This window comes from Phycodurus eques, chromosome 5 (assembly GCF_024500275.1).
Source record: "Phycodurus eques isolate BA_2022a chromosome 5, UOR_Pequ_1.1, whole genome shotgun sequence".
NCBI lineage: Eukaryota > Metazoa > Chordata > Actinopteri > Syngnathiformes > Syngnathidae > Phycodurus > Phycodurus eques.
Window position 1 is genome coordinate 24,893,920 of NC_084529.1, and position 12,317 is coordinate 24,906,236.

At 44.4% G+C, this 12,317-nt stretch overlaps 1 protein-coding gene across 2 annotated transcripts; it reads right to left on the reverse strand.

The window, feature by feature from the left end:
- Positions 1-2,941: 2,941 nt before the first annotated feature.
- nr2f2 (nuclear receptor subfamily 2, group F, member 2) lies at positions 2,942-9,257 on the reverse strand. 2 transcript variants are annotated; one of them, XM_061678292.1, is made up of 3 exons: positions 8,010-9,257; positions 6,903-7,430; positions 2,942-5,421 (listed from the first exon to the last, which is right to left on the reverse strand). In XM_061678292.1, the coding sequence occupies exons 1-3, from the start codon at positions 8,455-8,457 to the stop codon at positions 5,147-5,149; spliced, it is 1,251 nt and encodes a 416-aa protein (XP_061534276.1). In that variant the 5' UTR covers positions 8,458-9,257; the 3' UTR covers positions 2,942-5,146. The 2 variants fall into 2 exon arrangements, with proteins under 2 accessions (XP_061534276.1, XP_061534275.1); XM_061678291.1 differs by having other exon boundaries at positions 6,903-7,448.
- Between the last annotated feature and the right edge of the window lie 3,060 nt (positions 9,258-12,317).

Genomic DNA, 12,317 nt, shown 5'->3' on the forward strand with positions numbered 1-12,317 from the left:
TAAGGGGTGCAATGTTATCCAAATTCTAACCCCATAAAACTGGCAACCACTAATACTCATTAATAACATGCATTTTGTGACTGTTATCATTCCAATCACCAGATAACCAATTGAATACTTTTCCCTCTTTTTTTTTTTTTTTCTATTTCACATTTACATGCTTTCCAAATCTTTTCCGGGGGGCACATCCTCAAATCTGGCAGCCCAAAGTGTGATGCGTCACCTAAACCCTTTCAACAAAATCCATTTTGGGGAGTATTTAAGGCTTTCAAGTTGCAACTGCTGCGTAAACTTTCAATGTACGTGCAGGACGTTAGCGCCATTGTTTCCTCCTGAAATGCTCTTTTCACTCCAAAAAGAAACTCTTCAAAGCAAGAAAATCCAAACCAAGTCTGTCATAAGTGTGCACGAAGTGGTTTGAATACACTAATAACTGCAATTAGTGCCCGATGAAAAAATGGTGCCTTTTTTTGTGCTCGGAAGAGGGGGGCACAAGCCCCTTCAATATCCCTCAATTCGCCATCAACCAAATACATTTTAGGATATTGAAGGCTTTAAAATGCTTTAAAGTGTCATTACCATTGCATGCCCCCGTTGTAAATGCCAGACTTTATAAATAATACAAAGTATAAGAAGTAGACTGTGTGCGTGTGTGTGTGTGTGTGTGTGTGTGTGTGTGCGTGTGTGTGGTTATTTAGTGTGTTCAATATTTAAAATGGTCTCCTCCGCTCACATCATCTGTATGTCATCCCTCTAATGTTTTTTTTTAACCTATTGTACGACAGAGAAAATAAAAAATCTATCTAAATCTAAATAAAAATCAAGGTGGTAATCTATAATTATAGCGGAAGCTTGCAGAAATGTGATTATGTTGTTTTAATACACTAATAACTGCAAATGTGTATTTATTTGCTGTGCGTAATATTAACGATTGTCTTTTCCATGCTACATACGTCTTTTTCCCGCCTATTGTACGCATGCAACATGTTTTTTAAAAAAACGAGAGAATGAAACCAAGGCTGTCTTATTCTTTATTGGTAGTGTAAGTGTGCACAAGGGTGGTTTGCTTTAATAATAAAAAAAATCAAATAAAAATCATAACTGCCTACCTCACTAGTGGGAAAATGAGCGGGAAAAGAAACCTTTCCAAAGATGATAATGCTCAATTTTGATTGGTTTTCACGTTCTAGGTTAAAAAAAACAAACAACCAAAAAAAAGTGTCATTGAGAGTATTGCACTGGATTTAAGCAACACTAAGTACAGTATAGTGTGGATGGAAGCAGTGGGCTGTGTGTCTTTATTTGATGTGCGCGCGTGTAATATTGAAGATGATTTCCTCCATCTTCCAAATTCACACTGCAGTCATCATTTGTTCGACTATGTCGTTATTCCCCCACCCCCACCCCCAACGAGCAACGCTTAAAACTGAGAAATAGTTGCAACCTGTTCGTCGAAATCTACATTAAGTTGATTTAATACACGAGCCATAATAAGCCACATTAATAGGGACACCTTCCCAATGTGTCAACAAATGAAACGATGCTCCGTTAGGATATTTACTTTTCTTTTCTTTCACTGAACAAAGGGTTTTAATATTGCAGTGCGTGTTTTATCATCATAAACAGCGGTTCCTAAGATTTTGGCGCCGCTGCGTCAATCTCTCAAATATTACAAACTCCCCTCAGTGTGATGCAATACAATCAAAAAAAATATAAAAATTAAAATGCATTTATGTGACGCGTGGGGTGTGTTGGCTATTCGGTGTACCTAACGAAGTGGCCCGAGTGTGTTGCAGGGAAGCAGAAGCGTCAAGAAAGTTTGCAGCTCAGCATCTTCACGAGCACACACACACGCACACACACACCCACTCTCAAAAAGGGGCTGACCCTGAAGTGTGTGCGTTCGTGCGCGCGCGTGTCGTGAAGCCCACGAGGTGTGTGCACTTTCGAGCGCTGCAGGTAGATGGCGATGTTTTCTCACGTTTATGGCCTCTGTGTGCGAGCGTGCGTGCGTGCGTGCGTCCACTTTACAGTAACACACGCATCATTAACTCACATTAAAACACTTGCACAATTGTCAAATATAATTGAGAGGAAATTTGGGGGGATGAAAATGTGGACTTTTCGGGATGGTAAATAGAATTTTGGGACAATAATGTTAAGCGGACACTAATTAACAAAAGGGTTACTTCCGCTCACCACATTTTAATCATGTACAACCGATGTAAATGATCAAATTAAGGACCCCCAGTGTAATAGCAATAATTGCCAATAAAAAATAACAAAATATTTTGCAAATGAAACAAGGTGTTACAACGTCACTCATGCCGTTCACGCGCTGGGTCGTAAATAAAAGTGACGTCATTGGAGCGAATTACGCCTCTTCGGTCTTTCTGCTTTTCTTCTCATTATTAGAGGAATAGTAGTCACACAAAAAAGAATGATAATAATAATAATAAAGTGTATCGTAAAGCTGACATGACCGATGACGGATGTGACTGATCCCAAAAGGTCATTTCGTTCAAAGGGTCTCGTGCTAAATATTACGATTTTTAGACCTCAGGTATGACGCCCACCACCATCACCATCATCATCATCATCATCATCATCGGCATCGTCATCATCATCATCATCATCATCAACATCATCATCATCGGTAAAGCAAGCACGCATGCGCAACACAGCAGCCGCAGCAGCAAAAGTAAAAGTTGGCCCCTCTTCGTCATTCCAAATCTAATACAGCACGGCTTATTATAATAATAATAATAATAATAATAATAATTCCTCACAAAAGTTCATTTCAAGAAAGTATGGATGCAACAATTTGTTTCACGTCACTCGAAATTTGGGATTGAATGAGTTGTGGGGGTGGGGGGGATACCCCACACACTATCCATTGACTCGTCCATCCGTCACGAGGAAAAGAAGCCATGAAAAGATATCAAATTCATAAATTATAATTTAATACCAAGAACAAATTTACAGCAGAATGCTCGTTGTACAATAAGCTAACACAAAACAAACAAACAAACAAACAAACAAACGAACGAGACTCGTGTTCAACTATTAGAAACTTTCACGCACTCTCACGCACACACACACGCGTGCGCGCGCGCACACACACGCACACACACAGGTATCACTTGTAATGAATTTCATCATGATCATGATCATGATCATCATTTAAAAAAAAAAAGTATCTATCCGTTATCAATACCCTGCAGTCATATATTTTTTTCAATATATTTATATAAAAAAGTGGGTTCATAATTACAATCATGTGTCATTCTCTGGTCCACGTGTGTGTGTGTGTGTGTGTGTGTGTGTGTGTGTGTGTGTGTCTGTGTGTGTGTGAGAGAGATCCCGTTTTTTTTTGGTTTTTTTTGTTTAGTGTAATTGTGACCTCTTAATGGTTGGATAAACTCTCTCTCGCGCACACGCACACACGCACGTCAAAGCACCCCCTAAAAACCTGCTCACCCTGTTTTCAAGTCCTCATGTGATGATGAACTTTCACTTAATGTCTTTTTAAAGTGTGTGCGTGTATGTGTGCGTGTGTCATTAAATACAAGGGCTCGCGTGTAGTGAACGCACAGATTATATCTATACAGCCCCCCCCCCTCCCTCCCTCAATTCCCCCCAACCCCTTAATAAAAAGAAAGAACATTTACATTTATATAGCAAATAGGGTAAAATAGGTTAGCGACCTGTGGCCATGCATTCACAGTCTAAATATACATGAACCCCCCCCGCCCCAAAAAAAAACACAAGAAAAACAAAAAAAAGAACAAAACAAAAGAAAATGTGGTTGTAATAATAATAATAATAATAATAATAATAATAATAATAATAATATGTATGTACAGAACTCGTCAGTGCTACTGAGCCGAGCTGAGTCCGAGACTCCGTTGGAAAGACGAGCGAAAAAAACTGGAAACCACAGATTTGCTCTCGGCCACGCAGAGCTGGTAGAAAAGAAACAAGTTGACCTATATTTACAACAATACTGCCTCACATCGGCATGCTTGCACGGCCGATTCACTCATCTTAAGGGCCCACATCGAGGGGGGTGGGGGGTGGGGGGGGGGGGGGGGGACTGACCACCAGCCCTCTCCCCCCTCCAGCACCACCAAGTTGTTGTCGAGAAATCGCGTCATGCTTGTCAGGCACTTCATTCTGAGAAACGGGGAGGGTTTGTTTTATTCTTTAGTCATTTAATACTGCTATTAAACACCACATCGGCTTGGCTTTTAAACTCGGATGACCTCCCCCCAGGAATCATAACTCATCTAACATTATAAACTAAATGACATTAAGGCTGCCAATTGTTCAACAAGGGCAAATAATACACAATCTTCTTTGTGGCTCATTAATATCACGATTGGGAACATAAGTGCGCTTGCAAGCATGAAGCTTCTACAGATGACAAAAGTCTAGAACAACTCCTATTGCTGTGGTTTTAATTCCTCTCTTTTTTTTTGTTTCTTTTGTTTGTACACGTTATTTTCTAAATGAATGGAAAATAACACAACCACCTGTGTACGACGCAGTCACATATTAAGCCGGTTTGGAACCAGAGAGAGAGAAAAAAAATAAGAAATGAGGAAAGTACAAAACACACACACACACGCACACACACGCACACGCACACAGCTATACATTTGGACACAGGACACAAGTGAATCAAATCAAAATTCCTTTCCATTTTTTTTGAAGAAAAAAAATGCACTTAATACTTCAAATTTCCTCAACAAAATCCCATTTTTTCCTCTTTTTTGTTGTTGCTTTCATTACAAAAACACTTTTCAGTTCAGTCAGTCAGTAGATTCGTGTCCTTTTTTTGGGGGGGGGAGTGGAAGGAGGGAGGGAATAATTCACAGGTTTTTTTTTTGTCCTTCCAATATTCCTTCAGAGCAAAAAAAAAAAAAAAAAAAAAAGGGAAGCAGCTAAAATCATTGAATAGTCATCTCCAGCCAGCAGCCCCACCCTCACAACACACACACACACACACACACACACACACACACACACACACACGCACACGCACACGCACACGCACACGCACACGCACACACACGCACACGCACACGCACACACACACACACACACACACACCACAATGCTCTCCCCTCATCTTGCGTCTTCTTTACTGAATGGACATGTAAGGCCAGTTAAAGCTGCTCCCCGACAGCAACATGTCCCTGATGAGCGTTTCGATGGGGGTCTTACCTACCAGGCGGACGAAAAACAACTGTTCAATGACCGACGAGGACACGGTGCGCAGCGAGGGCAGGCGCAGCAGCAGCTTGCCGAAGCGGGTGGGCTGGTTGGGGTACTGGCTGCGCACGTACTCCTCCAGGGCGCACTGGGACTTCTCCTGCAGGCTTTCGACGTGGGCCACGTCCGACAGGCCGCACGCGTCTGGGGTGGGGAGGGGGGTGTGGAGGGGGTGGGACAAAAAAAACAAAAAAACAAAATCACAACTCAATTTTCAATGCAATATGCATGAATATGTTTTTATTATAGCTTTTGTGCATGTATGGTGTTGGCCACAGTGGAGAGCAAGGTGCAAAAAGAAGACGGGGTGTGGGGGGTATTTATGGTGGTCTGACCTCACGGGAGCCCCCCACCCTCCATCATCACTCAGTAACTGTATCATCAGTTTGTCGTTCACAATTAACTCGTTTTTTGGGGGTGGGGGGTGGAGTGTGGATTAATGGCAAGAAATGTGTCATTTTCTTTTAAAAAAAAATATATATAGTATATTATAATTGTACATCCTCTTGTCTTGCTTTCGTGCTTGTCCAATCGCAGAGCATGAAAGTAATATCAATGCAACAAATGCATTTTGAATTTGTGCTTTCTTGTAGCAGTGCAGTCCCCAATGAGAGCCTTTACATCATGTTATCTCTATGAACGAATGTTGTATCGTGGATATGCAGAAGTTCCAGCTCACCCGCAACCCAACTGGACGGACAGTATCCATAGATCATTTTGGATTGGGCAATAAATGGATAACCTCGTCACTTTTACTTGCGTGTTGCGTTGATTACAAATTATCATGGGATTTAACTCATGAGAGTGCACTCCTATATCACTGAATATACTTTAGATCTTTATCTACATTGAAATGATATCTAGTTTTTTTTGTTATTTTTTTTTTACTGTACAACAAATGCATTACCTCGTTACTTTTGATTATTGTTGTGTTTTCAACGATACACTTAGCTGAGAGACCATCTAGATATTGTTAAATGCACAATTATTCATATAGATTTTATATTTTAACTACATAAGTACTTTACTGCGTCATAAATTTATGGCCTATTTACTTTTAAAGTTTGCCTTTTTTTTTGAAGCACATGTATTGTTATGTATGATTTATATACAGTGTATTTAATGTATATGAAAATAGAACATATTTTTAAACGTGCAACACATTTCCCCCCCTTTTTTTCTGTTATACAATAGAAGCGAGAACAAATGACCTCGTTATGATCACATGTGTTTTGTTATTATTATTAAATAACTACATGACAGCCCCAGCATACAGATGCATATATTGCTCTCCATTCGTTATACAGCTTAGATGCAGCGTGAATATTAGCATTCAAACTTGACTCCAACACACACGCGCGCGCGCACACTATGCAATATTAGACTTGTCTTTCTCTGTCGCTATCATTTGGGTGCCCCCCCCCCCCCCCCTCCGCACACACAGTCTGTCTGGGCCCCCCCACTCCCACCCCACACACATCATCATTTATATCTGTCAGCGGCCCCAAACGAGACGCGGCGTGACAAATGGCGGAGCAGCACAGCAAGAAACGTGCTATTATTGTGCCGTTTACGTCTGCTACTCTCGCGTGACCGCGAGGGCGACGCGGGTTTGACGTTCTCACCTGTGGTGAAGAGCACGATGGCCTTGAGGCAGCTGTACTCGGCCGAGTCGACGTGCAGCGCCTTGAGCTTCTCCACCTGCTCCTGGAAGATCCGAATGTGGTCCATGAAGGCCACCACGCGGTCCGCCGACATGGGCGAGGCGTGCAGGCCGGCCGCCGCCAGCAGCGGGGCCACGTGCAGCGGCATGGAGCACTGCGCCGCGTTGAGCACGAACAGCTCGCTCCACGTCAGCCGCAGCAGGGCCACCTGGTCGGTGATCTGCAGGTCCGGGAAGAAGGGGATATTCCGGGCCCACTCCACGGCGCTGAAGAGCATGCGCGCCGCCAGTTCGCAAATGTTCTCGATGCCCATGATGTTGTTGGGCTGCATGCACTGGCTGCCGTAGCGGGACGTCGGGTAGGGCTCCGCGCGCAGCAGCAGCGAGATATATCCCGAGAGGTACGAGTGGCAGTGCAGCGGGTCCCCGTTGGTCAGCGCGAACTGGCCGTGGTGCGGCTGCGTGGGCGGCACCCGTCCCCTTTGCACGGCTGCAGTAAAAAGAGAGACTACAGATATTGAAGCCTGAATTCTGCACGTCAAGCACCGGCGAGCGGCGAACGCGACCTGAGCCGATTGCAAAATGGCAGCAATAACACGCGAGAAGGCTGCGCGAGGAACGCTGGGCCCACTCGAGTGGGTCGTTTGCAAGAATTGTCTACGCACACTCGCTCAACAAAAGACATCGAGCGGACGCGCCACAATCGAGCCTTTAACGTCAACATTTGGATCGGCATACCCGCGCGTATTCGATACTCGTCGTGAGAATTTGCTCGTTTTAGGTGAGAATATTTACAACGACAACAACAACAACAAATAATAATAATAAGAAGAATAAAATCCGGCGGAGCTCCCCCCGACTCGAGCGCCGGCACAAGGCGGCACAGAGACACGCTTCGGCCGGCCACCTCGCGAGGGAGCACCCGCTGCATCACACACACACACACACACACACACACACACGCACAGACACACACGCACGCACGCACACACACACACACACGCGCGCGCGCGCGCGGACTGAGTGAAAGACAAAGCAAAAATAGGAGGTAAACAAAAAGTCCCAATACCTTCCCGTCTCATGCCGACCTTGAGGCATTTTTTGAGGCGGCAGTACTGGCACTGGTTGCGGTGGTGCTGGTCGATGGGGCAGTTCCGGTTGGCCCGGCACGTGTACGTCAGGTTCCGCCGCACGCTGCGCTTGAAGAAGCTCTTGCAGCCCTCGCAGGTGAACTGGCCGTAGTGCTTGCCGCTCGACTTGTCCCCGCACACCACGCACTCGATGTGCTGCGGCTGCTTGTCCGCCTGCTGCTGGCCGCCGCCGGGCGCCGACTGCCCGCCGTTGGGGCCGCCCTGCGCGGGGGTCTGCGGGGCCGGCGGCGCGACCTGCGCGGCCGTCAGACCCAGCTGGCCCGGCTGCGCGTTGCCCAGCGCCAGCCCGCCTTGGGTCTGCGAGGAGAGGGCGCCCTGGGTGTCCGCCACGTCGTCCTGGGAGCCTCTCCACACTACCATTGCCATATCTGCCTCTCAGTCAACGGGGGGGAAACTTTTTGCTCGGCCGTTTTGTCTCTTTTGTGACCTTTGTGAGGGGGCTGTCGTTCCACGCGCCGACGGGGGGCGGGGGTGGGGGTGGGGGGGGGGTAAATGTCACCACAGCCGAGGCGCCGCGCTCGACGCTCCGCTCCGGGAATGAGGCGACTCGACGACGACGAGGCGGAGGAAGAAGACGACGACGACGACGACGAGGAGGAGGAGGAGGAGGAGGAGGAGGAGGCTGCTTCTCACCAGCGAGGCCGAGACAAGGGGGCTCCTACTGCCGGCCATCCAGCACCCCCGCGGTCGGGGAAGGTGGGCCGAGTGCCGGGACGAGAGCGAGCAAGCAGCATGGACCGGCTTGGCTTTTTGGAGCTGGGAGGAAGAGGAGGAGGGAGGAGGAGGAGGAGGAAGGAGGAGGTAGGAGGGTAGGAAAGGGGGGGCGAGGATGGAGAAGACCCGCGGTATAATGTGGACCAACGAGCTCCGCGTGCGACTCTTCAAGAATTCTCTCCGCTAAAAAGGGAAAATCCTCTTCTCGAGCCAGCAAATATGGAGATCTCCGCCTCTTACAATCCTCCTCGCGGCTTCTTTTTCCTCTTCCGTGCGATGAAAATGTGATTGGAATGTGGTTTCCCAAAAAAAAAAAAAAAAAAAAGGCGAATCAAAGTGTGGAAATATGTTGAAAAGGCGGTCGGGGAGGTTTTGGGCTTAAGAGGCGCACGGCTGGCAGAATGCTTTCTCTCTGATCAGCTCGCCGAGCTTCTCTATATAGTGAACTTTGACACGACTGCTGCAACTTAGCACACGTTGCCATGGCGACGCGCTGCCATATAAGGCAGGCGGAGTGTGTGTAGCTCCGCCCACCTCTCTCCCCATTGGCTGCCGAGTCGCGGCTGTGCCACTTGGTGCCGAGCCAAGACGCGGCCGAGGTCGAGCCGGGGCCGCCGGGTCCTAAAACGAGGCGAGTTTCCAGGAAGACAGGGGCGACGAGGTGGGGGGGAGTTTCTCCTCAGCCATACCGTACAGGAAAAATATGTCTCACACTGTCTTGGGTATCAAGATTAAACACAAATCAGCCAATTCTTGGCCTTTATCTTTATTTTTTGAAACAACCAAAATGAGCATTATTAAAGGGGGAAAGGGACACATTGGTCCACTGGGCAAACAAAAAAGTAAATCAGTTAAGAAGTAAAACAGAAAATGCTTGAAATAATAATAATAATACAAACATTTAAAATGGATATACAAGTAAAAAAGTAGTTTTATTCCCCTCTAACATCCCATTGACACACAAACTACACCATTGTATACATGATGAAAGACTAACTAAAATAAAAATAGAATAAATTATATGTGGATTGTCTTTAATATCCCATTCACACATACCACACAATTTTGTGCACAAGAAACAAAGTAAATAGAAATGCATACAGCAAAAATATCAATATATAAATCATTCAAACATATTCAATAATATAAGTGGAATTTCTCGAATATCCCATTCACACATACAAGGCTACACAATTGGGAACCAAAAAGTACATCAAATATACACATTAAAAAAACTACAAAAAAATGTAATATCTAAAATATTAATAATAATAAAAAATAAATACATGAAGAGAATGTTTTTCTGACTCTATATGTGCCCTGTGATTGACTGGTGACCAGTCCAGGATGTGTCGTCTGCCTTTCGCTCAACAAAGCGGAGATAGATTCCAGCTCCCCGCGACCCTGAACAGGAAAAGCGGTACAGAAAGTGCAAAGGAAGGATGGATGGAAAAGAAAAGTGCTCTCGAATATTCCATTCGCGCACACACTTCAGCTCTATCCGCCTCACGCCTCCTATATGAAAACATGAAAATATTGCCTCGCACTATTATTAGTATTGTACAATACATGCCCCAATTTCACAGGTGGTAAATAACAAAAAAAACCGATATATATATATATATATATATATATATATATATATATATATATATATATATATATATATATATATATATAATATATGTATATATATTAGAGCTAGATAGATAGATAGATAGATTTATTAGGGGAACTATAAACACCGTATGGTCAACAGGATGACACTTTTAGTTCAAAGATGTCTGAAAAGCTGCTGCTCTTGTTGTCAATAAAGTTTTTTTTTTTTTTTTTTTTTTTAAATATCATTATTAAAAGCCAGGCTATGACCTCATTCATGACCACAGGCTGTGACACCTGAACGAAAGCACTGTGCGTGTGCGTATGTGTGTGTGTGAGACTGCCTGCGCCATCCACGATGGTCCGCGCACAGTGTATGGCTGCCCCCTAGCGTATGAAAGTATACCGCATGCACGCACTCCCCGCGTTGCCGTGTCTTTCTCATTGCAAGGAGCGCGCTTGGTGCAACTCGGGGAGTGTTGACGCGCCACACGCTGCCTGCTTTCAGTCCTTTGCTCGCCGCTGCCTCGGAGCGACTCAACCCACCCATGCAGCGACGACAGAGACTGTTGGCCAACTTGGATTTACTCGACTTGAATTACAAAGCCGCTTTTTATTTTTTTATTATTATTATTTTTTTTTTTCCAATTGTAAAACCAAGAATCTGCTTGTCAGCGTGACTTTTGTCGCTTTTATTTGCAGATTCTGCATATGTGGAGGCTCTGGAAATAAAAGAAACGCTTCTTAAAGTGTCGATTTCGGACTTAGCCTCGCTCCCTCCAAATCTGGTAAGTGCTAATTCTTTGCACACTGTATGACGACAAATTATGACCAGAACTGCACGTGTTTTGTCGTATTAAAAGCAATAGATGACAAACGTTTGCATTAAATGTAAAACAAATAAAATAAAATAATAATAATAGTAAAAACACGGCTCCAAGATTTCCCTATATAGTCTACACGGGCTTGCATTTTTTGCATGCATTTCCCCTTCAGCTTAATAAAACACAAATGGTGTATGAAAACTCATTTTTAATAGTGATTATGTTGTTATTAGGGCAGCACACCTACCAAATGCATACGCTGCTGACTCGTCCGTGGCGGGGTGCATCTTCTCTCCCCTTTAAAATCTTTAACTTAGTCTTGTCGTGAGAGTCAGTCGGGCTTCTTCTCCCCAAAAGAGAATAATTTAAGGGGTTTAAAAAAAACAAACCCAAAAAAACAAAACAAAACCAAGAAAGAACACGTCGTTTATTGCAAAACAGTCATGTGTGAGCGTGCAAAAACTTTTCAAGGAGCCCCGAAGAAAGTCATTTGGAAATGACATCAAATCTATTTAAAAGGCTTGTCCAGAATTAAAACCACGAAGAAGAAGTAAAGATACATCCCCAGCGCCTTTTTCACTCCTTCATACAGCACGCAGGCTGAAAAAAAAAAAAAAACAAAACAAAAAACTGCTTTGTGTGGGCTGTAGTGAGCAGAGAGGGAGGGGGGTGCTGCTGGGGGGGAGGGAGAGGGGCGGCGGGTGGACACCTGTCTGTCTGTATGGACGGACAGCAATTATGACCATATACCTCGACATATTTGACCACTTATAGCTTATTTAAACACGCACAGATACGCACGATTAGCACAAATGAGGCCTTTAACGGGTTTACTGTAATATAATCAAGTATAATATAATAAACAGCACGCGTGATAAGGTGGGGGCAATTAAACGTCACCAATGAATCATATATAATTATATATATATAAAAAAAACACTACAAGCCGTGATTATAATGATGTGTATTGGCTGCAAACTATATAAAATGCTAAACATGATTTCCAAATAATTGTGAGGTCAAAAAAATAAATAATAGAATCAATCAGTCTCGCGTGCAACGTAAATTGCGTTAGAGCCGTTTCAAATG